The 24,890-nt window shown below is 39.0% G+C and overlaps 1 protein-coding gene across 17 annotated transcripts in view; it reads right to left on the reverse strand.

Moving 5' to 3' along the window:
* TBC1D1 (TBC1 domain family member 1) overlaps nt 1-24,890 on the reverse strand; it is a 117,223-nt gene that overhangs the window by 40,256 nt on the left and 52,077 nt on the right. For 5 of the 17 annotated variants that reach the window (XM_040556741.1, XM_040556740.1, XM_040556742.1 and 2 more), the window contains 11 exons: nt 23,282-23,815; nt 19,528-19,617; nt 16,352-16,456; nt 15,812-15,944; nt 14,284-14,375; nt 12,542-12,652; nt 9,992-10,120; nt 7,231-7,317; nt 5,236-5,525; nt 3,388-3,516; nt 937-1,056 (listed from right to left, as the gene is read on the reverse strand). In XM_040556741.1, the coding sequence (XP_040412675.1) occupies nt 937-1,056; nt 3,388-3,516; nt 5,236-5,525; nt 7,231-7,317; nt 9,992-10,120; nt 12,542-12,652; nt 14,284-14,375; nt 15,812-15,944; nt 16,352-16,456; nt 19,528-19,617; nt 23,282-23,815 (1,820 nt within the window). Of the gene's footprint in view, nt 1-936; nt 1,057-3,387; nt 3,517-5,235; nt 5,526-7,230; nt 7,318-9,184; nt 9,391-9,991; nt 10,121-12,541; nt 12,653-14,283; nt 14,376-15,811; nt 15,945-16,351; nt 16,457-19,527; nt 19,618-23,281; nt 23,816-24,890 lie in introns of those variants that run through there. The other 12 variants (XM_040556746.1, XM_040556747.1, XM_040556753.1 and 9 more) reach the window with 6 other exon arrangements.

Raw genomic sequence — 24,890 nt, forward strand, 5'->3', positions numbered from 1 at the left:
TTTATTTAGTTTTCATCTTTCTTTGTGGCAGTACATGAAACACAACGAATTAAAGATACTTACACATACACCATAGTGTATCTTTACTGTTCTGCGACCATCTATACCATCACTACCATACCATCCACAATATCTAGCAGCTATTCGTAGGAGATAAGAGTTCTGTTGATGCCTTTTATCAGCAAACATAAAGGAGTTTTATAAACCTTAATTAAAATTCCAGCCTTCTGTGAACCAGGTATGTAGCATACTCCTTTACACCACAGACTTGGAACCTTTGTGTTCCCAAGTCAACATCTGAAATAAGCAACAAAGTTGTGAACAGAATCCAGGAACCTTAGATGTTACACCTTTGAAATCCACAAACTACCCACGGAGGTTTTTATTCAGAATATTAAATGAAGTAATGAACAGTGGTGATGTCTTCCTACTAAAAATCCCACTAATTAATTTAAGTCATTACATTTTTAAACAAGTCATTGTTTTACTCCAACCATTGGCTAAGTGATTACATCAGTCTTTGTTCAAGCTGAGAGCGATAGATGAGCTTCAACAGCTCTGGCAACTGGGAATAGTATTTCACAGGCTGTCCTCTCCTTCCACCTCAAGGACACTGACATTGCTTAGGACGAACCACATATATTCTCTTAACTGAAAACAGCAAATACAGTCGTTTGACAGGAATAATCGCAGAAGTGGATGGATGGAAGTTGCATGACCATCACAAAATCAAAATGGATAAGATCTGCAAACTTTCTAAGAGAGGAGTCTGGAATAGCTCCACCTTTTTGACAGCAATCACATGCAGAATACATGCAAGTGAATTGTTGCACAAGTCAGATTTTGCAAGTGCAAGAAGCATTTGAAGTATTTCAAACTATGAAATCTTTGGATAATAACACAGTTTTACCTCCAGGCTTAAAGAGAGAACCCTACCTTGTTGCGCTCCTAAAGTCAGAGGTGTTATTTTCATCTACAGGAGCCAGAAATTTTAAGAAATTTGGCACAGAAGAAGAAGAATGAAGCTTTTTCCTTAAGGCAGTACGGTAGGAGATGCTGAGAGTGCAGTTGGGAAAAGTATAGTTTAGAACAAGGAAGTATAAATCCACAGAATAAAAACACATACTGCTAAGTTTTAAACAAAAAGCAGCTAAATCCTGAAGGCATGAATACCAAAGAAACCAAAGTCAAACTTAAAACCACTAACAAAGTGATACTTCGAAATACATGTTTCTTTGGGAAAACTAAAATGTTCCAATATAAATAAATATACATTGGGTAAATGTTATTCTTTAACATAGCACACGATTTTCAGTGCATGTTTCAAGTAAATTCCTTTAACCTGATAGGAACTGACGCCAACTTTACAACTGAAAATTTACTTAAGTATCAGTTGCAATGATTGACCAAGTTCGCAGGAAAAGGTTAGGAAAAGCTGGCACTGATAAACATTGTACCAGCAAATGAAAAAAAAAGACTCTGGCAAAGAGCATTTCATAAAGCTTTAATAGGGTTTTATTCAGACAAGCTTGGAACTTTTAAGCTAAAAGCTGAGCTTTCTGACATCATTTAGGACTGATTTATCCTAAATAAAGCTTCAGGATGCAACAGACAGGAGCACTAATCAAATTTCATCAACAGTCTTCTGGACAACATCATACCTAGCTCTGCTCTTTAGTTTAAAATAACCAGCTCCTAACACACTCAGAAGGTAGTTAATAGAGGAAGCAAGAACAACTCAGTTAATGAAAAGTTTCTGTATGGAATGAAAACATAGAAAGTTACTTGGCCGATGAGACTAGAAGACCTTTCCTCAGAAGAGTACACAAAAACATGTGAATAGGATAATTTACTCCTGACAAACTAAATTTTATTAAGAAAAGCTTCTGATAAACCTTAATGTTACATTTGGGTGGCATTTAGCTCTGCCTCCTGAAGATGTGAACAGGGATGGCAGGCATAACCTGGGAACACCAGAAGTATAAAGTGAAACAGTTCTTTAGTATCTGGTACTAAGCATGAGGAAGATTCTGCTGTAGCACAATGTACCCTGTAAACAAGTTTCGCTTACAACTGCACAGTAAATCAATTACAATTATGTGGTAATTTCACTTAGAGGATTACAGTCAACCCAGGCAGTCTGACTTTCTGCTTTCAATTCATTAATTTATTTGGTATCCCTACCCATTTCAGTTCTCAGTCTTGTTTAGATTTTCACTACAGTACACCCTTAAACAACAGGGAAAGGGAAGTAGAAGGTGCTACTGCAGAATGCATCACCAAATCTACTGTGGAAGAACCTATTTTTGAGAATTTGACCTTCAGGATTCAAATAAAGGGGCATTAGTGTGGTGTTCAGGCCTGGATAAGTGTTGTTAAAACACACAGTAAAGAGGACATTGCAGACTCATGTTTCTTCCCCTGAGCAATACCATACCTCTGCAGTGAAGCTAAATGAAGAGGGACGCTACCAAGTGCTCAGCAGATGCAGCTGAAGGGACTGGTGAAATAAGGTTGTGGGCTGAGTATTTTCTCAGGATCAAAAGAACCAGCACCTTGGGGAAACAGGAAGCTTTCACACAAGAAAACAGAAAAGGAACAACAAACAGCAATAAAATTTGCTTGCCAATGGTCAGTGATGCTGACCATGCTTTCAAGGACATTCAGCCTCGTTAGCCTTTGGAGCTAAAAGAAGTTTAACTTGAAGGAGTTTCACAGTTAAGATTTTTAAGGAGTTACTCATTTCAGGTTCTCAGGAAATGAGAGGCTCGTGTCAATACTCACTATGCACGTTTTTGTTTTAAGAAATAGGGCACAGAAAAGTATCGTTTGATATCGCTGAGCATAACAAAGATAAATCAACCAACACAAACACAAGTTCCTTTTTCCGTGTTTATTTTTTTATTTTTATTTTTTTTTTGGCTGTCCACAGTCCAGCTACTTCTTGCCTATTTTGGTTAACTTAGTATATTTCCTTTTAAATGTCAGTCACAGAAGGATATTAATATGTTTCTGTGTTAACCACGAACAAAGCAGAACAGAACTGAATGATTCAGGAGAGGCAGAGCGAGCTAGATTACAGGTTCTTGGCAACTTATCACTGGCACAATTTTAAGTAGTGCTGCTGTCTGCTGCATAACAAGAAGCTGCTTTGGAGCAACTGTCTCTAAAGAATGTCATGCATCTGAACATTTTATTTATTAAAAGAAAAAGTTACACAACTATCAGCACTACATTCAGTAGTGGAGCAGCTGAGTTTCCCCTCCCATAAAAATCTACCACCTTTAGTCTCTATGAAGTTATTTTAATTATTTGCACTACAGAGCTTTACATTTATAGCATAGTAAAACAAACCCTACCCCAAACTAGGTACAGGTGCCATCTCACCTCTTTTGTGCAAAATGCCCACTTTGTTCTCCACTTGAATTATGCCTTAGATATTTAAAAAAGTTGGGTGAAGAGGCCGAGGGATTAAGACGAGCTAGAGTAGGAGAACGTGCAAGTTGACCAGAAGAACTTTTAGATTCGCCGACAGATGCGTTCATACCGTATAGTGGGATTCCAACCAGAGGAATGGAGTTGAGGTAGCAGAAAGAACAAAACACAGTAAGAGGGAGGAAATGGGAAGGGGGGAGCTAAAAAATAAATAAAAGTGAAATCTCTAATCTCTGAAAGTAACCTGTACTTGCAACAAATACAAATCAGCCATTTCATACATTTTTCACAGTTAATGTAGTAACTGCAAGAGGCTGAACATTTTAACCCAATCAACAAAGTCTGAAACACACACTTAGAATCTTCACTGAGGCACTTCAGTGCATGATAAATTCAAACTCCTGAAGTATGTTAATAACAACCCTGTTTCTTCTCCCTCATATTGCTTCCCCTTGGTTTCTACGATGAAGACAGGCATACAATCAAGAGACTTCATGGATAAGAAGTGAAGTGTTAAATGAGAAGTGAAGTGTAAAATGTTTTGAAGATCTGGATCCATTCACACTTGGAAAACAACAATCAGGGTAAGCTATTCAAAAACTGCTCACAAAACATACATGACTTGTTCAAAGTATTGTTTTCTTCTATGTCCTGTTCTGTATGTTTCCTATGAAAGGTACACAAGAGTGATTTCTTTTTTGTTGTGTGAAGGAGCAGACAGACTTAGGCCTTAGTAAAAATTACATAGTCAAATAGCAATAACCAAGCAAATTAAAAATATACTTAACTTTTAACTGTATTCCTATATTAAGATAGGAACTGACTGAACAAGCAGCAACAAGCGTCAGGGCAACTTTCATGAAGGTAACAGACCAACAGCAGAAGTTCTAAACTGCATTACAAACACATCCCAGTATTTAAGAATTAAAAAGGTTCAAAAAGGGGACAAAAAGGCAACCTGGGTTATGTTTCCTTTTAAATGCCGTAATTCTTCTTTTCCCTGTCATCACCTATTTCAGGCACGTTCTTTTATTGCCCTGCCTCCTGCAGGGAAAAATAAGTTGGAACACATACAGATTTCCTACTGTCTAACTTGTGTAAACGAGCAGTTTTGGCAGTGAAATGGAAGTCTACAGACAGAAGAGTTTCCATAGTAATTGGAAAAAGCCAGACAGAGGGAGGAAAGAAAACTGCCATAACATTCAGAGACTTTGAAAATGCTGAGGCAGGATTACAAAGGAAGATAGCTTGAAGAATACTGGCATTAAGGCAGTCAGTAGCTTGCTTTTGCAAGTAAAATTTACATAGGCTCACTGAAACGCTGCACAGGAGCCTCACCTCTATCACAATTATGTCAGTTTTGTGTGTTACTTTAAAATCACACATGAATTCACCAAACAGTAAGGTTTTCAGCATCAGAAATGCTACATAATTTTTCTGTACAAATAGACAATGTAGATGTAGCATTTATTTACACTGCTTGCAGATCGAGGCAACAAAACTTACTGAATATTGCTTGCAAAAATATAATCTAATGCCTTAGGAGAGATCCTACTTAGCTTTGTGACAAAGTGTGGAACTACGTGTCTCATATTTCATCTCCCCTGAAGCTCACAGGGACTAAAATTGTGGAGCACACAGGACAGAAGTGTTTCTAAACAGGATACCTACAAAGCTCCAAAGAGTGACACACTGCTGTGACATTTCTTATCCACTAAGAAGACACATCAGGTATGCAATCATCATCCCCAAATATGCCTTCAACAAATGAAAGCACAGCCTGCTTTTAGTAAGTCTTACTTTCTCATGTGAGGAGTCTCTGTGCTCACTGAGTGATACCTCATAAGTTTCCTCTGGGGAACAGATGGCGATGTTTCAACGGGTACCAGAGACTCCTGGCTTTCTGATGGTAAATGACTCAGTGTGTTTGCTCGCCTTCGAAAGCTTTGCTGAGGTAACGTAACAGACTGGTCAATTGGGTAACTATCTGGGTCGCTGGAGAGATCACCCACTGATCCACTGGTCTTGACAGCATTCTCTGTTGGAAGTGTAGGAATTCTGTCTCTCTCCTTTTCACACAACGGTGGTTCCTAGCAGAGCAAAATATACGGTTACTGACATGGTTTTACCATCGGTTTTGGGGATTGCAGTTCCATGTCATTATTCAGCCCCCCCAGAGATCTGCTTCAGACTTGCACATTTTTATCATGATATCTCAAAGAAAGAATCACTGATATTCAGTGGTTTTTGTTCTTAACCACTTGGGTCATCAAATCACAGTCTCCATTCTACAGAGGAAAAAATAATTTTGAGAGTGATTGCATTTTACAGTATATTGAACACAACACAGAACCAAGGGGAAATGAACAGATGGGTCAGGTTTGGGTAACAGTGACAGCAATGAAAAAGGCAGCATTTCAGAGTACTGTTTATTTAGCACCCCATTTTACAATGTAAGATTCCTTTTTTCTATTTTAAGACTCACACAAAGGACTTTAATCCTATGACTAAATGCCTGTTTCAGCCCCAAATCATGTATCTTTCTTCACTTCCCACCTCTTGTGTTTTTTGCAAAGTCAGTCATTCCTTCAGAATCGCAAGCACGGAGAGAAAACTCTCCATTACCTGCACTCAGGAGTCCACAGTAAGTGACGAGGCACTGGAGCAGAATTGATAGCTGTATCCAAGTCTGCAGAGTGCTAGGCTACATCCAAGGAAGATGACTGGCCTTCTTCTGTGTTAGTTGTTTATATTACTTTGTTCAGACTAAAAACTTTCTAACCATGCAAAGTGGGAAATTACTCCACTTGTTGGTTTAGTTTTATACTTCTTATGTATGCAGTCCCGCATTCATGGTATGTACTTGCAGGGCTGAAGCTAACCAGATTAGGGTCAGCAGCATGGTAATTATCAAATTTGTTTTGCTGTACATTGTTGCTGGATTCAGATGATGTTAGGTAATATTTTAGTTCCCATCTATGGATTCACATGATAAGACAGATACAAAATCTGTGTTTGTATATAGTACAACACATTTCTACTTCAAATGGAATCCCTCTTGCACCATTATTTTCTATGGGAGTAGGAACACAGGAAAACCCAAGGAAAGGCCTAAAGGCAACTTGAAACTTCTGGAGAACAGGAATATAGACTTAGTAAGAGTCCAACTTTTCAAATAGAATAGAAGTCTTTGGTGAAACTCTACAGATGACAGCACCTTATACATGATCATCTGTTAGCATGTGACTGCTATTTCTTAATATGAATCTGTTACCAGAATAAACTGTGAAATTACTTTGTTCAAGTTGTTCTCACAGGATTCAAATACATTTGACATATTATATACATGAAAACTGATTTGGGTAACCAACTTACAAATTTTAAAAAATGGAAAAATTGTTTCAAGCTGGGAAAGTGAAGGGAAAGACAGTAACTGATCAGAGGCTACCTGCAGTATGTACATCCCCATCACCCTCAGAGGGACTTGGCACAGGAATAAAGAAATCCACCAATGGACCATCAAGTGGCAGCAGGACTCTTAGGAAGAAAGCATACCTAAGCCCTACTCAGTGCTACTGTTTTTATCATTCTGTTTGGATGTTCAGGGGTTTCTTTGTTTTCATACACAATCAGTTAGGTTATCTACTCCCCGGATATAGTGAAAACAAAATGCAAGACGTTAGAACAGAACAGTTATATGATCAGTTGGTGACTATACTTCGCTTCTGACTGGTTGTTTCAGGTAGTATTAACAGGAGTTTCTCACTATATACAGGCACTACAGGCTTTACTTACTTTGTTTGTGCTGCCTAAGGTACTGGACACGGAGCTCTCCAGATCTACAGCACTAGAGCTGTCAAGTGGACCTCTGGCTTTACTGCCCTGTAGAAATAAAGCACAATTAAAATTATAACATGAGGCATACCAAAAAGGACTTGCATAGAATAGACAGAATCTGTAGCTTTCAAAGACAGCATCAAATTTAATCTCCCGAAATGCCTAGCAATAGCCTTAGTCCCTGTGAGAAACAAAGGCTTCATTCAGGGCAGGCACTGACATTTTAAAGGATTCCTGTGTAATTAGGGAATTCTCGTGGGCAATTACATACTTTCCATGGTATGAATATAATCACATATTGCATGTATGCACTATAACCACTATTAAAATACCTTCTAACAGTGGTCTAACCAGGAAATTGTCATATTAGATACTTGCTATCAAGATACAAAGAGTTGAAAAGGCTATTAAAAAAGCACTGAAAACTGTATCAATTTAATATACAGCAAAACATAATTTCTAGTATTATAACATCAGTCAGAAAACAAGTATTTTTGTACAATTTTTGACAATATTTTTTGTACAATGTGTTGAACTCTAATGCTTTATGTAACTAAGAGAAATATCAAGAAACCTATTGATGGATTTTTTTTGTGTTAACACAACTATGGAACTCGTATCCTCCTAACCTTAAAGGGTAACACTGCATTATGTTCTGAAGTAAAGGTATATGCTCTCTTTGAACTACTATTCTAACTATAATGTTAGCAGTATTCACAATAGTGAACTTTGCTTCCTTAAAGCCCAGGCAAAGTGCTTTGCCTCAGATCTGAACAAAATCAAGAATTTTCATCAAAACAGCCATGACTGTGAAAATGCAACCAATATACAACTGCGCTTATATGACAACAGCTTATGCCTGTTTGGACAAACTGGCAAAATTAGGAACAATGCTAATAGTATGTTTCACATCCCAAACACATGCACAGCAGGATTTCATGGGGGTGAGCTCCATTAATGCTGGTCAGGCAGTTATGAGGGGAGATATGCAACTACAAATCCTCAACACATGCCTACCTATAACAGTGAGAATATGCTTTTACCATGGCCATTCTTATGCCATCATTTGCTTCTAGGCAACAGGTTAGGTACGACATATGAAATAGGCTTTGAAAGCCTAGTTTTGTCACTACAAACTGCGTCTCTGAGGAAGTATTTTGCAGATAAACTAAACTAGATCTTCCTTCAACTTAACAGTTTGCCTGTAAGAAATGAGAATGTCCTTATTTCTATTCCTTACTATTTGTTGTTTGGTTTTGTTGCACGTAAGCTCTCTGAAAGGTCTGATTCTTTTAATCATTTGTCAAGCAGAAGTCTTTCCAAATCTTACTGGTTTCCTCAGACATCTCCCTGAACCATTCTACTTTGCACTCTGTTTTAAAACGAAGTGCAAAAAGAAAGAATATATGAACGAGACAACTCTCTGTAGGATTAAGTAGTACTTAAATCTGACATCTGATTTGTTTTCTTAGATGCTGCTGTATAATTAGGAGATACTTTCAGCTATTTGTTCATGATAAACATCTCCCCAATGTGTTTTCTTGGGGATCACTGTCACATAGGAGTTAGTTGTTCCCATAACAGGTACTGACAGACATTGTTTTTGAAGAATTTATGTGATATTGCCCAAATGTCTGCATATTCCTAGTGCCTTCTGAAGTTCTTTACATTGCTTGCCTTTAGGTAGTTTCTAGCTGTTGTGGTTTAACCCAGCAGGCAGCTAAGCACCACACAGCCATTCGCTTACTCTCCCCCCAAGGGGGTTGGGAGAAAGAATCAGGGGAAAAAAGTAAAACTCGTGTATTGAGATAAAGACAGTGTAACAGGACAGAAAAGGGAAAATAAAATAATAGGAATAACAACAACTATAAAAGAATACACAAAACAAGTGATGCGCAATGCAATTGCTCACCACCCATTGACCGATGCCCAGCCAGTCTCCAAGCAATGGCAGCCCTCCCAGCCAACTCCTCCCAGTTTTATTGTTCAACATGATGCCATTTGGTATGGGACATCCCTTTGGCCAGTTTGGGTCAGCTGTCCTGGTTCTGTCCCCTCCCAGCTCCTGCTGCACGCCCAGTCTGCCCGCTGGCAAGACAGAGCGAGAAGCTGAAAAGTCCTTGGCTCTGTGTAAGCACTGCTCTGCAACAACTAAAACATCAGGGTGTTATCAACATTATTCTCATCCTAAATCCAAAACAGCACCATACCAGCTTCTAGGAGGAAAATTAACTCTATCCCAGCCAAAACCTGGACGCTAGCATTTAAAAGTTCAGTTGCCTCATTAATCATCAGTTCTTCTGTCATTAATAAATACAGTCTCATTTGGAGTGCTTAGTCAGTTTCCTAATCACTTCCTTCTACATAAAAAGAAGTGAACATTTGTGATTACTTTTATTTTCTAATTCCTAAAGAGAAATAAAACAATGGCAGCTTTTCATAAGTTCTCATGCTCGGCTTCATGTACATTTTTTAAAATGAATATATACACTATTGTTTATCTAGTACTTAGTTCACTTCTTTCAGGACTTGGTATTTTCTTTAGCAAAGCCCTGCTTTGTTTTGTTATCTTGTAACGTGAACATTCAAGTACTTCTTCACTCCGCCTTTAATAACCACTCAGCTACAACCTGAAAGGATAGCAAATGCAGTGTATCCACTATTCAATAAATAAAACAATGAAGCTACATTCAGAGGCAATAAACATGAAGATACTTACACGTGATAAAATACTTTCAAATGATTCTGTCAGAGATCTTTTTGCTTTGTTCTTTAACATATCTAATCTGAATCTTGAGGCACTGCTGGGCACCTCATTTGCAGCATTCTCAGCCGGGGATTGTGAAGTCTGTAAGTGTTTAAAAACGTAAGTGTGAAATACAAAACAGTATGGAGCACAATTTCAGTGAACAATCTGAAGAGCTCTGTAAAATCTATCAATACCTTCTCATGGCGTCCTTGGTTTTTCATGTCTTTCTCTACTTATACTTACATTGAAGTTTACCAAACTATCCTAACGTAAGACCAGAAAATCTCTTCAAATTATATTTGTGGAGTGCCGTAACATGCTTCCAGGAGAACTGCCATTTCAATAGGGATTTATAGCTCTATCAACAAATTTTCTTTAATGCCAGAATACAATTGTGTAAGTTCTAAATGTTTATGTGTAACAGACTGGAGATTTCTAATAGATTTACTTTTCTTCAGGCAAGATATACTTAACAAGAACTCTGAAGAGCCTTCATCACATAAATATGGGGCTAAGCACCACAAACACATGTAACAGATAATCTAACTCTTCTGTATATTTCACCAGTAAAAACGTTTCCACTTTAAAGCTAACAGTCTATTGAGAGTTATGCTTTTTAAATAAGCATTTCAGTCCATTTTTATTGCTTGTGAAGATCAGTGTAGCAAATACAAAAATGATGCTACAATGCAAATACTACCATCCAAACCTAACACCTGCAGTAGAAACCAGAGCACAGTTTTCAGTGTTACTTTTGGAGGGTTTCATCTTGAGGCTGTCAGGCGCTGTAGCCCTCTCTACCTGGCCCTAATTTCAGAGATCTGAATGCTCAGTGTATGTAACTATCAGTATGTGGACAACTGAACAGCTGTCAGACACTAGCATCACCAAATAGTCCTGTATAGATGTAGTTTTAAAGAAACCTATTTCCAGGACAACAAAATTACAGACTTCGGTATTTTGTTTTCATTTTCATTAATGTTAACCTCAAAGGGCAAATTGGATGTTGCCTGCTACAATGTTCTTATGAAAGACACCAGGGTGTTATGGGTTAATGATTGCTGAGGCAAATAACATTGCCAGAGTACATGTTCAAAGGTATCTGCTGTTACACAGCTCTGGAGATAAATTATCAGAGCAAATATAAAATGTTATGTTAAGACAAATGATGGACTAGGGGCGAGCCAACTGCTCTTACAGCTTTGGCACCTTTGCAAATGTCAGATGAACCAGTTTTGGTTCCAGGAGCTGAGCAAACTGCAGCAGGCCTTAAGAATTTTCAAATCACACTGAAGATACATTAAGATATTATCTTGCTTCATATATCCCTACTTCTAAGCCATTCATAACTAACAACTATTTGATAGTTGGCATTAGATCAAATAAAGGTATCTCAGATATGATGATAAAGAACCTCAGGCAATGTTTCTTCCTGTCAAGTGTTGTGCTTTTTTTCCCCCCCTCTTTTTGTCCTAAAAACATATTTCTGGTGTAATGTGCAAACTAAGTAATCAGAACTAAACATGCAAAGTTTTCTTCCTGATTTCTCAGAAAGGTCAATAATTAACTAATAAGCCATAAAATAAAAACAGATTAGCAAAATAAATTAGTGGTAAATGAAGACTTGCTTTTATTTCCCCAGTTTCTTCAGAGGCCTAATTACTGCCTATATATTCATTTACTAGTTTATAATACAAATCATCAATAGCTATCATCACAGTGGGATTACCAGGCAGCAGTGGTGGGAGTCAGCCCATATTTTGAAAAGGGTCAAATGATCAGAACTGAAAGTTTTCAGAGAATGACTATTGATCCTCTTTTGAAATACAGATCTCCTCAAGGTGTCTCGAGTCAGTCAGTCACAAACGAAGGCATACAAAATCATGAATCCCTTCTAAAAAATGTTAACTGTGCTGTAAAAATAAAGCCAATTAAACAACACTGACACAATCTGATGCAGAATAAATAGTTCAGCTCTTTGGAAAGGGATGACAATCTCTGCTGCTGTTTCTGCAGCAATGCTCCTCAGCTACTCCTCCTTGAGGCCAATTCAAGTTGTGGTTTGCACACAAGAAATAGTTTTCAGCTATCAACTAAACATAATGGTTTTTATCAAGGATCAAGTCCAATGTGTTGTCAGAACACTGGCTCATACAGACGGGGATGGCAAATGCCACAGATTAGCTGAGAGCAGTTATATATAAATTCTGTATATATTCTCTGACGTATGTTGAATTGTCATTGCGGTGACAAGAAAGAAACAACCACATTAGTGGCCTACCTAGCCTGCATCCCTGTCTCCAAGGTCTGGAACCAGACTGTACCAGCTATCTCAAAATGTGTGACATATGCCTGTCTTGGCACATGACACTAGCCATAAGGAAAAGCAGAGTTCACTGCTGCCTACAGTTTGAAGTACCAAAATGCCAGTGATGGAAAGCTGCCTTGGAAAGATAAGTATGGAATGGAAGACTATTCCTGGCTCCCTCTTACACGGGCTAAAACTGAATGGTTACTTACCTGTTTTGCTTCCCAAACGTGAACATGGTCCTTCTGTTTTTCTTCATACATATTTCTCAAAATAGAGATAATCAACTCATTCTCTTTTTGATCATTTCTTGGTCTTAATTTCTTTAATTAAAAACACCACAAACACAGTCATTACACATTCATAAAATGACTAGCAAATACTTCACCCTTTTCACTTTGCCACTGTTACTACGAAATTAGTGTAAGAACAAGTTGAACTTAGATGTTACCCTATCAGTCCGCCAGAGGACAGCAGCATCCCAAGCAAAGCACCAACACAGCCAGAGAAAGACTTATACTGGACGTCCTAAGTGACAGACTTTACATGAAAACTAAAGGCCAACCTTAGAGGTATTAAACTGCCACATGCAAATAATGACTTCAAAGTATACTTTTGCCAATTCGCTTTTGAGGAAAAAAAAAACAGAAACAAAGAAAATGAGCGTGTAGAATTCATGAAGTACTGTCTTGCTGTCAATGGTGCATGACCCTTCTCCTACAAATCTTTCTCATTAGAAACTTCATTTCTGGGGGCAGTAACATAGATATTTTAAAAATTAGTGCACAAAAATGTATAAGCTAAATATAACCACCTCTGCTGCATTCTATTTAGATCTGAAACATTGCACGAGAAAATAATTTTAAAAATTTATTTATGATAGAATTTAATCCCATAAGACATGGTTTTAAGCCTTACTGAGGTAATGCAGAGGATATGGTATGAAGTAGCTAAGGCCAGGGGAGCACCTTAGATTAATTAAAATACCCTTAGACAGTTATCTAAAAATGCAAATCATGGTTACAACATGTGGAGCTGTAAAAATACAATAACTAAAATTTCTGTCACTCCAACTCAAAAGAAAAACTGAAAAGGATATTCAGGAGAGATATACTTTACCCTTGGTTTTACCAAGTTAATTGTTTGCAGACTTCTACCAGAAGCATTAACAGTTACATTCATTTCCTGTAACTACTAGAAGCTTTAGACCATTAAAATGTGTACAGACTACAAAAAAGGCAACAGTGCCAGCTAGCTGCTATATACTAAAAAATTACTTAGGTCATGGAATCACTCCCATAGAGCAATTTCCAAATTTGGTCCTAGATGATAAATCGCCACACGGAAGCAAAGAGGGAGACTGAAATGACTCAAGAGAGGAAGGAAACGTTATTTAAAAAAAAAATAAGTCTGAAGTTTCCTAATCTTTACTAATGTGCCAAACCCAATGACATTGCCTTCAATGGTCATCATCTGCCTTAAATCCAACTATGCTTTCCTTCATGCTAACCTGTGTTTCATTCAGAGCATCGAAAGACAAATTTTTTTTTTTTTTAGTTAGTTTGACAAGTATTAAGACCCAGGTTAACTTTCAGGCAGGACATTTTACAATTTGGGAATGTTACACTCATTTGTTTCATTCAAAGTAACAGTTGAACATTCTCAAAGTACAAGTTACTGCCTTCACCCACAAAAAGTCTGTATGCAGTCCTCCTCAGAGAGGAAGACTATTTGTTTTCATGGAAAAAAAATATTAGGGGAAGAAAAATGAGTAAAATAAGCCCTTTTCAAGAGCAAAATATATCAAAAAATGATACAGAAATTAAAGCACAAGGTGATTAATAGCCTATGATATAAAGTTAATGAATAATTCACAAAAAAATGTGGAGCTTCACAGTAACGTTAGCAAAAAACATTAATTGAGTTAAAACCTTGTAGGAGACATAGAGCTTACCTTAACCTCTTCAAAAACAGAGGCTTGCTCCTGGCTATTTAGTGTTGTTAGATGCTTTTGTAGTTCTAGTTTAGTCTTAAAAGGGGATAGCCCTAACATAAAGAACAAAAAAGAACAAATCATGGGGTCAAATTAGTCAGAATTAATCAACTGCATAAATATGCACAAAATGTAAGCTAAAGCTCATCAGTACCAGTTATTTGAGCTGACCCTTTGCCTTGATTTCATAACAGGGCATCCGAAAAAAGCGTAGGTTAATTTAAAGCTACTGCTGAACTCTCGTCTTTAAAATGAGGGACATGAACTCTTTGCAACAAGCAGATTTACTGAGCACAGACCAGGATTATATTCTTAGCTATCTAGAAGATTCCATCATCACACAAAATAAAATAAATCCACAATCTACATTACAGCATTTTAGCAGACTACTTTGCTGGTGTTTGATGCAGTAACTGCTTGGACTTTGTTTGTGGTACAAATATATTTTCTATTGATTTCCTACAGTTTGTATGCCTTGGCCTCTCCTTAAAATAGCAGATCTATTGCATGTTAGCAAGAGGCAAAGGAGAAATTCACTAAAAGATTTACTGACAATCTAAAGCTGACTGCCCTCTCATTCAGATTATTTTTTTCTGCTCTCATCCTGGATTAAGTTGCTTCTCTCTATTTTCTGTGGAAAAACAGCAAACCATCAATGGTATTTTGTACTTAACTTTCTTGGCATCATCTGGCATTTCTCTTTCATCTGATTTGATTAACCGGATGGTACGATTAAAGACATTACGATTCTTTTGCCTTGAAGAACTTTCCCAAAAATTATCACTAACTGAAGGGCAAAACAAAGCAAAAAGTAGTTTTGAAAGTTCTCCAGTTTCATCAAGTTAATACTAGAGAAGTTTTGTTCATTTAAGTGATGTCTGGTGTAATTAAAGCCCAACAACAGCTTGTCACATCACAGATTTAGCTTATTGGAGTAAAACCTAACTGTGAGATTTGCTGAAATGCAAACTTTTTTTTTTTTTTTTTTTGTCTTGAGCATGTTTTCTAGGCCACAACTACAGTTTTAACTACTCCATTTAAATGAGGGAGCACAGATCAACATAAACATGCATACTGAAATCTTGCTGGTTCATGTTTAGAGGCAATGTAATACCACTGTCTAACTGGGATCAATAGGACAGCAGGTCATTGGTATTGCGTATATTGTTAAGAAGTTCAGTATCTACAATTCTCTGTATTTAAATGGCTAACAGAGTCAGGCTAGCTGTAATTCAAGTATATTTAAACAAATATTTTTCAAAAATAAACTGAAACACAAGAAGGGAGCTTAGATTTTGTTTGAAAATTCTTATTAGCTTCTAGATTACTTTATATTGCAGTCCTCTTAATAGAAGAGACCGGCATTCAAACTACTTCCCACATCCCAAGTTCTATTTGAGCATTCCTTCCCTTTCAGACCCACATGTAATATTGCCCATCAATAAAATTGTTAAAAAGATATTTGACCAGAAAATTCTTTGAACCTCACCTTCTATCTTTTCACAGAGTTTATGCAAGCTTTGCATAGGACATCCTTCGCAGAGCTGGGGCTGGGCCTTGGAAGTCTGTTGCACAGCAGCTACAGTGAAAGCCTGTTTCAATGTCATCATGATTTCATCAACCTGAAAAGAACAGAGTGCTAAAGAACAGAATTTCACTTATCCGTAGAGCTTCTGTTTTCCTTAACACAAAAACAGTCATTCAGAATGACACTGTCACGTGTCTGGGAAGGTGTTTATGTTAAAAAAGAAGAGCTGTTGCTGTGCTGTTTCTTGCACACGCAAGACAACGCTTATCATGAAGTCATATCTCTTCCAGGCCAACCATTTTTATTTTCGTGGTCTAGTAAAAGATATTACTTCTATCTAGAAACCTTTTCTTATGTATGATAAAAAGAAAAAAAAAATCTCCTGTAGTTGTGAGGCACTGGCTTGACCCACAGCACAATAGTGCAGTCCTAGGGCAGAAAACATTCAGCAAAATACAGAGAACTGAACAGAAGATTACATTAGCCCTTTCTTTTACTTACCAATGCTTCATCTGTACACTGAAACACATAGCAAACGAAGTGGAAGCCGCCATTTTCTGAAGACTCTCTGCAGATGAATCCAAAGTGATCCACATGTCTGATTCCCTAGCATAAAAATAGCAGTAATGAAGCAGTCTCATTTACATTAAATGTTTTGTACCTGTATTTTTTTCTATAACAAAAGCATGAAAGGCCCAACAGCACGACATCACATATCTATGGTACAGCTACCTTAAAATCATCTGGCCATTAAAATAATGATTCTCTTATTGAATTTACTATTTCGTGAATATTTTAAGTTTCATTTTAGCCAGAGTTCGTTTTGTTTTTAAAGAAGAGGTATTATAGATCCATTGGAAAACACAGAGATGAAGAAAGACATATTGAGTGGTATTTTACTCAATATTGGAAACAGCAGGGAAAGCAAGGTCGCTCTTTTTCTTGCCTTTTGCTTAAGTGGTCACACAATTGTTTTAGATTTGTAAGAGCAAATCAAAGCATCTGTGAAAACTGATTTTTTTTTGAATCTCAAGAAAAGCCTGTCTGTTTAAAAATGAAAATGGTTATAATATATTAAAGATCACTCGTGGAAGCATTGCTCCTAAAATGCATGCAAAAGTCAGGCACGATCTACTTGCGACAATAGATAAGCATTACCTCCTAGCAAAACTCTGAATTTATTCAATTGCTGGAATATTTTCTTTTATGAAGAGACTTTCAGATGAGCAGAATTAGGTCATACCTGTGCATGTCTCCTCAGTGCACAATTTGTGGTAAAAACTTATGATGTTGAATTACACACACAATAGTAGAACCTATGTATACAAATTCAGTTACACTCAGCACCCTTTTGCTACCTTGTAGCTGTCATGGCACAACCATATTAAAGTGAGGCAATAAACTGTTTAAACTTCACTGAAATTTCTAATTTATTGTTAAATCAAAGTCACAATCATGTTTCATAATCTGAAGATGGCTCCAGGACTTCTCCCCCCACTGTTTCCCTGTTAATGCAGCAGGAATCATTGAATATTCTCTTCATCATTTTATCACAAAGAAAAAATAGTAATAACAAAAAAGCATTAAAACAGCATAAAATGAGAACACTTCCATATAACAGAATGGGTGGGTGGCCTAAAAAAGAATATGTAATAGCATCAAGTATCCTGAAGTAACCCAAACAATGTTGTTCTAACAATAAATTGTTTGAAATACTAACAATAAACCTTCAAAGCATGCCAGCTGAATAAAGGAAAATAGTTTGACACATATGGAGATACCCAGTTTCTCAAAGCGTGCCTTCTATACGTAGACAACAAAGGCTTAATTACACAGACAACCATCAGGCACGGTGTATCATGAGAACAAGCAAATCAAAAGGACACTGAAATGATGTGAAGTCCTCAGCTTCTCCACCTCTAGCTCCACTGGGCACCCAGGCTAAAGCATTTTGGGAGGCAGTTCTGTGACGATGCACAAACAGGCTGATACAACCTGCAGACTGTTTTCCTCCATCACCCACATCAGAGACATGCTCAGAACACGCCTGTGCCCCTTCATGGACTCCCCTGTCCATGTTTCTTTTCCTGCAAACCCAACTGCAAGAGTGGAGGGAGCCCACCTGGGATCACGGCCCTACTCTCAGAACTGCAAGGCACCAGGAGTGATCACACACTTAGCTGTTTGTGTAGCTAATGCTGACACTGCCCCAGGATGACGTACTTCTTCCTACCATTTCCAGTATCTGACAGATCGGGCATTCTGGAAGTTAAGTACTGATTCTGATTTCCCCTATAACTTATTTCCAGTGCCTCCAAGAAAAGATTAATTGAAGTTCTTGTACAATCAAGATAAATTTGCAAGCTGGTTCTGGTGAGTCTTCTGAAGTTTACATACTTGGGGTAAAAGCCCTTGGGCCTGAACCCCTACCCCACTACTCTCCCAGCTGACAAGATCTGCCCAGCAACACTTCCTTCAGGCACGAGGGGAGACTCGATCAGAGTCTGCCTCCTACTGCTCTGCAGAGCACGGGAGCCTGCAGGGCAGGGCACAAAGTCTACTCAACTACCTCCTGCCTAAGGGGATGTGGGGATAAAGATTGTTCTGTGATCAAGGAGCTCTCTTCAAAGCTCTTGATCTGACATCATGCAAACTAGTGATGTTTACTCTGCCATTTTCAGAATAAGTACATGCATGTTTAATGATGAAAGCAATCCTCATCAGGTAAAAAAAATAAATCAGTCTCAAAACAAAAAGGGCGAAGAGAATAATAGCAAATCATAATCCCTACATTTAAAAATTGCTAATTAAACCTATTGCATTTTTTCTCTATTTTTCTAGGCTTACCCCAATATTATTCAGACCGGAGCCTGTGATGCACTGAATAGAATTCCACTGTACAAGTAAGCAAGTGCAAAACGGTGCTAGAAAGAGTGGCAAGATTTACATCTCAGTACACTAGGTCTTACTCCCTCCTGAGACCCACAGTACAAACAAGACTGAGCTGGTTTAATTGAAGGTGAACTTTTAGTTAAGCTAGTGGAAACACCCATTTCTCAATAAATGTATATCCATTTACATAACTGCAGTTCGTGTTAATTTCTCAGGGCTTTAAACTAAAACAATCCACAAGAGGTTTTAAAGGAATTAAATGTTCCCTAAGGAATCTATCCTCGTTTAATGAATTAAACTCTAGGAAATGTCTTTATGAACAGCTGCAATGACAGTTGTCTTTTACACACGTGCAACTCACAGTCTTGAAAAACATACATCTTTTAGAAGTGTTTTTCAGATAACTCTTGCACATTGTTTATTCCCTTTCAGGATCACTCCTTGAAAAATACCCTGATACATTTGCACAACTGTGAATCACGCCTGCTGAAGTTTCAAACCAGAAATGATGTTATTTCTTCTAGCTCGTATCATACATTCACCAGTCAAGGAAGTGAGCCTTTATCTCAGAAGTTACAATGCAAAGCACGAGGGAAGAATGACGGTTTTACAGAATTACTGATTAACCAGCAACTTGTTTGTCAATAGCAATTACTGAAACCACTTGGGTAAGAATCCATTCGAAAAGCTGGGAGAAAGAAATACATGAACATTCACAAGTGAAGAACATATACATGTATATACATATATTTTTGTCTTAAGAAAAAATGCACTCCCAATCTTACCTGAGAACAAAAGGATATTTCTTTAAAGCTTTTTTCAATTGCTACTTTTTTAGTGTCAGGACTGATAAGGTAAACTTCAGACTGGCCAATCTAAAAAAAACAGAATAACAAGATAACAAGTAACATTACACTTACATTTGTCTCACTGCAAAAATGTTTCCTGGACAAAATCTCAAACAGTCTTCTATCTGTATTTTTAAACCAATTCGTGTATTATTACTGGACAAAGAGAGAATTAAACAGCATTGGTTTAGTGTTCAGAGCACTGCATGTTACTGAACCGCGATTTAGTTTCACATTTGAGACATGAAGTTGAGAAGGGTTTTACTACATATGTGTAATATTATACCACAAGTAATTAATTTTACACCGAGAAAACATTCACACTCTTTTCTTACTTTCAACAGGCTTGACACACACTGTATTCCCAAAAGCTACTGTGAAAAGCTACTTAATGAAACTGTCCCAAAATTTAAATTTAAGTGTATTCTCTCTACCCGTACTTTATTAAGATGCTCATAGCATTTAATTTAAAGGCTTTATCTCAAACTATAAGAACAAGCTTACTGGAGTGTATTTTCTAACTTAATTTCATCTGGAGGCCATTTGTACAGCAGTGCCCCAAGAGCTGATGTGAACTTCTGATAGGTGAGGACTGTTTTTAAGGTGAAACTATTGGTTTTGATTTCTCAGCTGGTGGCAACATCTCTGTAACATTTCCGCAGATATGTTTAGATTCCTCGCAGTTCCCAGCACATCTGAAAGCCTGCTAAGGGTAAGTCTTACATTAGATTTTAGGGAAGATGGGCAGAATCTGGATCCATTCACAAGTTTGACTGAGACAAGCTTGCTGGAGCTTCAACCACCACCAAATCACAATGCACACCCGCCAGAAGATCAGTGTCACCAAGACACCCAGAGCTTCTTAAGGGGTGGGGGGAGAATCCTGTGTGGAAAAGGTTAAGAGTGAGATGTGCCACTTCTCTGCGTCAAAAACAGCCCTGTGCATTCACCTTCCACCTCCTCCTTCACTCCAGCTAGCCACAACCATTTTCCCACTTTGCTCCTAGTGCCCCCAGGGCCGCTGTTGTGGGGGTTATTCCTACTCACACCCACTCAGCAGCCTCCCCCTGCTCCCTTCCTAAGAGGCTCGCTCTTAGCTCAGCCCCACGCATGCCTTTCATACTTGGTCACAGGGCAGCAGAAAGCATTTGAAGCCAGCTGAACACGACAAAACCAGCAACCAAAACACCCGGGAAAAAAACCTCAAAAAGAAAAGCAAACAAAAACCTAAGAAATTGGCTAGGAAAGCAGTTCTTCAGGATGAGATTAAAAATCCAGACTGTCTGAACCAGGTCAGCAGCGTCAGCAGATAACTTATCTGAAGTTTTTCAGACCTCATACACCGGCCTCTCCTGCAGTCTTGGGGAAAATCCAAATCTCTTCAACTCAGAAAATTTTGCTATTTTGCTCCTCTGGATAAGAAGTTACTCTTGAGCATTTCATACACAGCCACACACAAACTGATAAGCAAAGGTGGAAACCTGTGCACGGTGTACGTTGATTCAGAACCTGATGACCACGGGGGCTGCCTGCCCACAACTCGGCTATGCCACGAGGTTGGGGCCACCAGAGTCACAAACCACGGTTACTTCACTTCCTTACTGTCAGCTAAGCTCAGCATGGCTGAATGGCAACAGAAAGCAACTGTGGGTATTAAACACTGTATTTCCAGGCAAAAAATACAACCCGAAGTAGAAAGGCAGATCAGCAGAGCTGCAGAATTTGGAAGTGAGCCTATCGGTAGGTGACTGACGTTGCATTCAAGCTGGAGCTGCACGCCTCCCTGAGAGATGCTGGTTTTATATAAAATAAAAAGGTACCTGCTGCAGTACGCTGGGTCTGGACTTAAGCGTGTCCATCTCCAGTATATGCATATGAATTAATAATGGAATCAGGATTTATTTAAAGATTAGGCTTTATTACAAAGGGCATTTATATTTTCCATGTGAAATACCTGCTCAGGGGAACAAGGTAAAGATGAAATTATTTCTCTCCACCTTCTTCCATCTCACTCTCTGTTGCCAGCCTGCCACAACCAAACAGAAGTTTTTAACCAGGTATAGCTAACTGTACCGCTCACTGTGTTCCTTTTTTTTAAAAAAAAAAAAAAACAAAAAAAAACAACAGGTGTAACAATTCAGTGATTCTTGTTAAAGCAGCACAACTCTTTCTCCCCTCCAAAAAAAAATGCTGTAACCACATCTACTCCACTCCGTTACTGTCTCTAAAAACTCCCAGCCCCAAGAGCAGCTGACAGATCTGAGATTTCCTTATAATAGCCAGCTATTGTCCTGTCAGCTCCAGGTTTTTCTGTAAGATATTATGAAATATAACACGGAGCAAATAACATAAACCTTACTTCAAGTGCAAGGTCCTGTATCTGGGCTGGGGCAACCCCAAGCACAAGCACAGGCTGTGCAGAGGTGGACGGAGAGCAGCCCTGAGAAGGATCTGGGGGTGCTGGCTGATGAGAAGCTCAGCACGAGCTGGCAATGCGCGCCTGCAGTCCAGAAAGCCAACCGTATCCTGGGCTGCATCAAAGGCAGTGTGGCCAGCAGGGTGAGGGAGGTGATTGTCCCCCTCTGCTCTGCCCTTGTGAGACCCCACCTGGAGCCCTGCGTTCAGCTCTGGCTGGGCCCCCAGCACAAGACATGGACCTATAAGAATGAGTGCGGAGAGGGGCCACAAAGACGATCAAGGGGCTGGAGCACCTCTCCTACAAAGAGCTGAGGGAGTTGGGGTTGTTCAGTCTGAAGAGAAGGCTCCAGGGAGACCTTACAGCAGCTTTCCAGTACCTAAAAGGGCCTACAGGAAAGCTGGGCAGGGGCTCTGTCAGGGAGTGGAGTGATAGGACAAGGGGTAATGGCTTTGAACTAAAAGAAGAGAGATTTAGATTAGATGTAAGGAAGAAATTTTGTACTGTCACAGGTTGCCCAGAGAAGCTGTGGATGCCCCATCCCTGGCAGTGTTCAAGGCCAGGCTGGATGGGCTCCTGGGCAACCTGGTCTGGTGGGAGGTGTCCCTGCCCATGGCAGGGGGTTGGAACCAGGTGATCTTTAAGGTCCCTTCCAACCCAAACCATTCTATGATTTTGTACTTCTTTCTGAGGTCTTCAAAAAATATTTTTGCTGCTTACCCATCAAGGCAAGAGCATTGCCAGCCACACAAAAGCAGGACAGGAGTGGAGGCAGGCATGGAGTAGCAAAGGGAGTTACTGCACTGCTCTATCACTACACAGACGTGTTGACAGCTGAATAAAAATAAACTTGCTTATCAGGGGACATAAATACCACTAGCTCACATCATGGTTTGGTCCTTCTGCTCTAGTTAAAGGCAAATTGTTCACCAGGAAATTTATTTCTTCTGTTACTAGCTAGTGTAATTATACGCACCATGTTGCAATTGTGTAACTAGCAACTAATTTGCTAAAAGCTGTCTTTAGAAGCCCAGTGATTTGGATAATGCTGTTTTAAACTATTTAGCATAACCTTAATTTGACTACATCAAACAATTTATACTGACTGGTAATACTTTATAAAGAAGTAGGCGAGTTTAAGTTAAGCTCTGGTAATTGCAATTAAGTTATTAAAGAAGCAACTGCTATCCATCTGAAAATCTGCTTTGGCGTTTGCCATTCCGAACTCCAAGACGTGAAAACACCATCACCAATAGATGCAAAATCTTGCTTTACCGTAAACAACATCGTCCGGTTTTCTGCAATGTCTGTTGGCTGCACAACACTGTGTCCATAGATAAGTTGACTTTTTAGGTTCAGTGAAACTGCATCTTCTTCGAAAGACCTGACAAAGCTGTTACTCCTATGGCTTCCCTCTTGAAAATCCTTCTTAAAAGCTAACGAACGAAGCCCAGGCTGAGAAAAGGATTTCCTAATTGGCCTCTTCTCCTCCTCTTCACCCATCAAGGGCTGGAAGACAGACCGAAATTTGCTGCTGAAAGAGAAGCCTCCAGAGTTATTGGCAGTTTCATTTTGTTGGGACGATGAGCTAAAGTCTGAGTTTTTTGTACAACTCGCATGATTAAATTTCTCAATGCATTCATCTATGAGTGCTGGGGGTGCGTTTTTATGTGCTACAGTCACACGTCCACAGAACAGCACCTCAAACTTTTTGGCAAAAGGGTCTTCAACATCTGAGAGATTATTCTGAAACTCTTCCTGACGAGCAATTTTTCCAGCTTGTCGAATCGAGCTTATAATCTCAGGCACCTAGAAGAGGGGGAAAATAAACAAAATTAGCATCTGGTGCTTTAAAACAAACAAGCTGCAACACTCAGAGGTGCTCCCTGCTGTTATTTTTCTTGCATGGCTGATTTGTTTTCATTTTCTGAAAGACCAGCTGAAGGGATCTCGTATTTCTCCAACAGACCTATGTTTTAATACGTTAAACACTGACTAGGTAAATTGCTCATTTGCTTCCTCGTCAGGAGGTCCAGCATCATCAACATGTCATCAGAAGAGCTTTGCCAGTGCTTGGTTACACTGCACTGCTGTGATTCACCTCATAGATAAAGGTTCTCCTGCAGCATGTGCTGCTGCCACGGGGCCACAATTTATGGTTACAGCAGATAATTCTGCCAGCTTTTTAATTCCCCTGAATTACTCTGAGAACAAGTCATGCTAAGTGTGTCAGTTCCCTGACAGAACAAATTTCCTCCATCGAGAATCAATAGCTTACTTCACAAGAGTTTGGCTGCAGACAGTACAGAAGGCGGTAAGGGAGCCACAGACCAAAACCCTAAGAGCGAAGGCAGCCCTGAACCTACAGAATGCTTTGGAGGCACAAGCTCCATCTTCTTCAGATGTTTCCAAGGCCACCTACTAGCTAAACACTACACAAAAATGTAGGTAAACCAGAGAAAACAGCAAAGAACTTGGAGAGGAAGAAAAAGGTTACACAGCAAAAACTGAATGTACTCTGGGAATGCACAGAGACCTCCGCATGATGCTTTTTCTAGACAAGGAAATGCACACACACATACAGCTAGCAGGTTTCAAACAACCAGTAAGAGACGACAGAACACCCCGCGTGGCTCAGGAAGCATTACCTCACCCCTGAGCCACCAGCTGATCGCACAGCCAAGCCGACTGGGAAGGTAAGTGTCATGACTTCAGAAGCCTGCTCCCAGCGGTGGCACTTAGCAGCCGGAAAGCCCTGATTCAGGCAGCTTCCTGCCTCACTGTTTTTAAATCACATACAAGAAGAAAGTAAAAAAATACCTTTAAGGTTCGTTATAGAACCTTTATTACCTCAAATAGTATGTATTTGCTCCACGGTCAGCCC

The sequence above is a fragment of the Cygnus olor genome, chromosome 4, assembly GCF_009769625.2.
Source record: "Cygnus olor isolate bCygOlo1 chromosome 4, bCygOlo1.pri.v2, whole genome shotgun sequence".
Lineage (NCBI taxonomy): Eukaryota > Metazoa > Chordata > Aves > Anseriformes > Anatidae > Cygnus > Cygnus olor.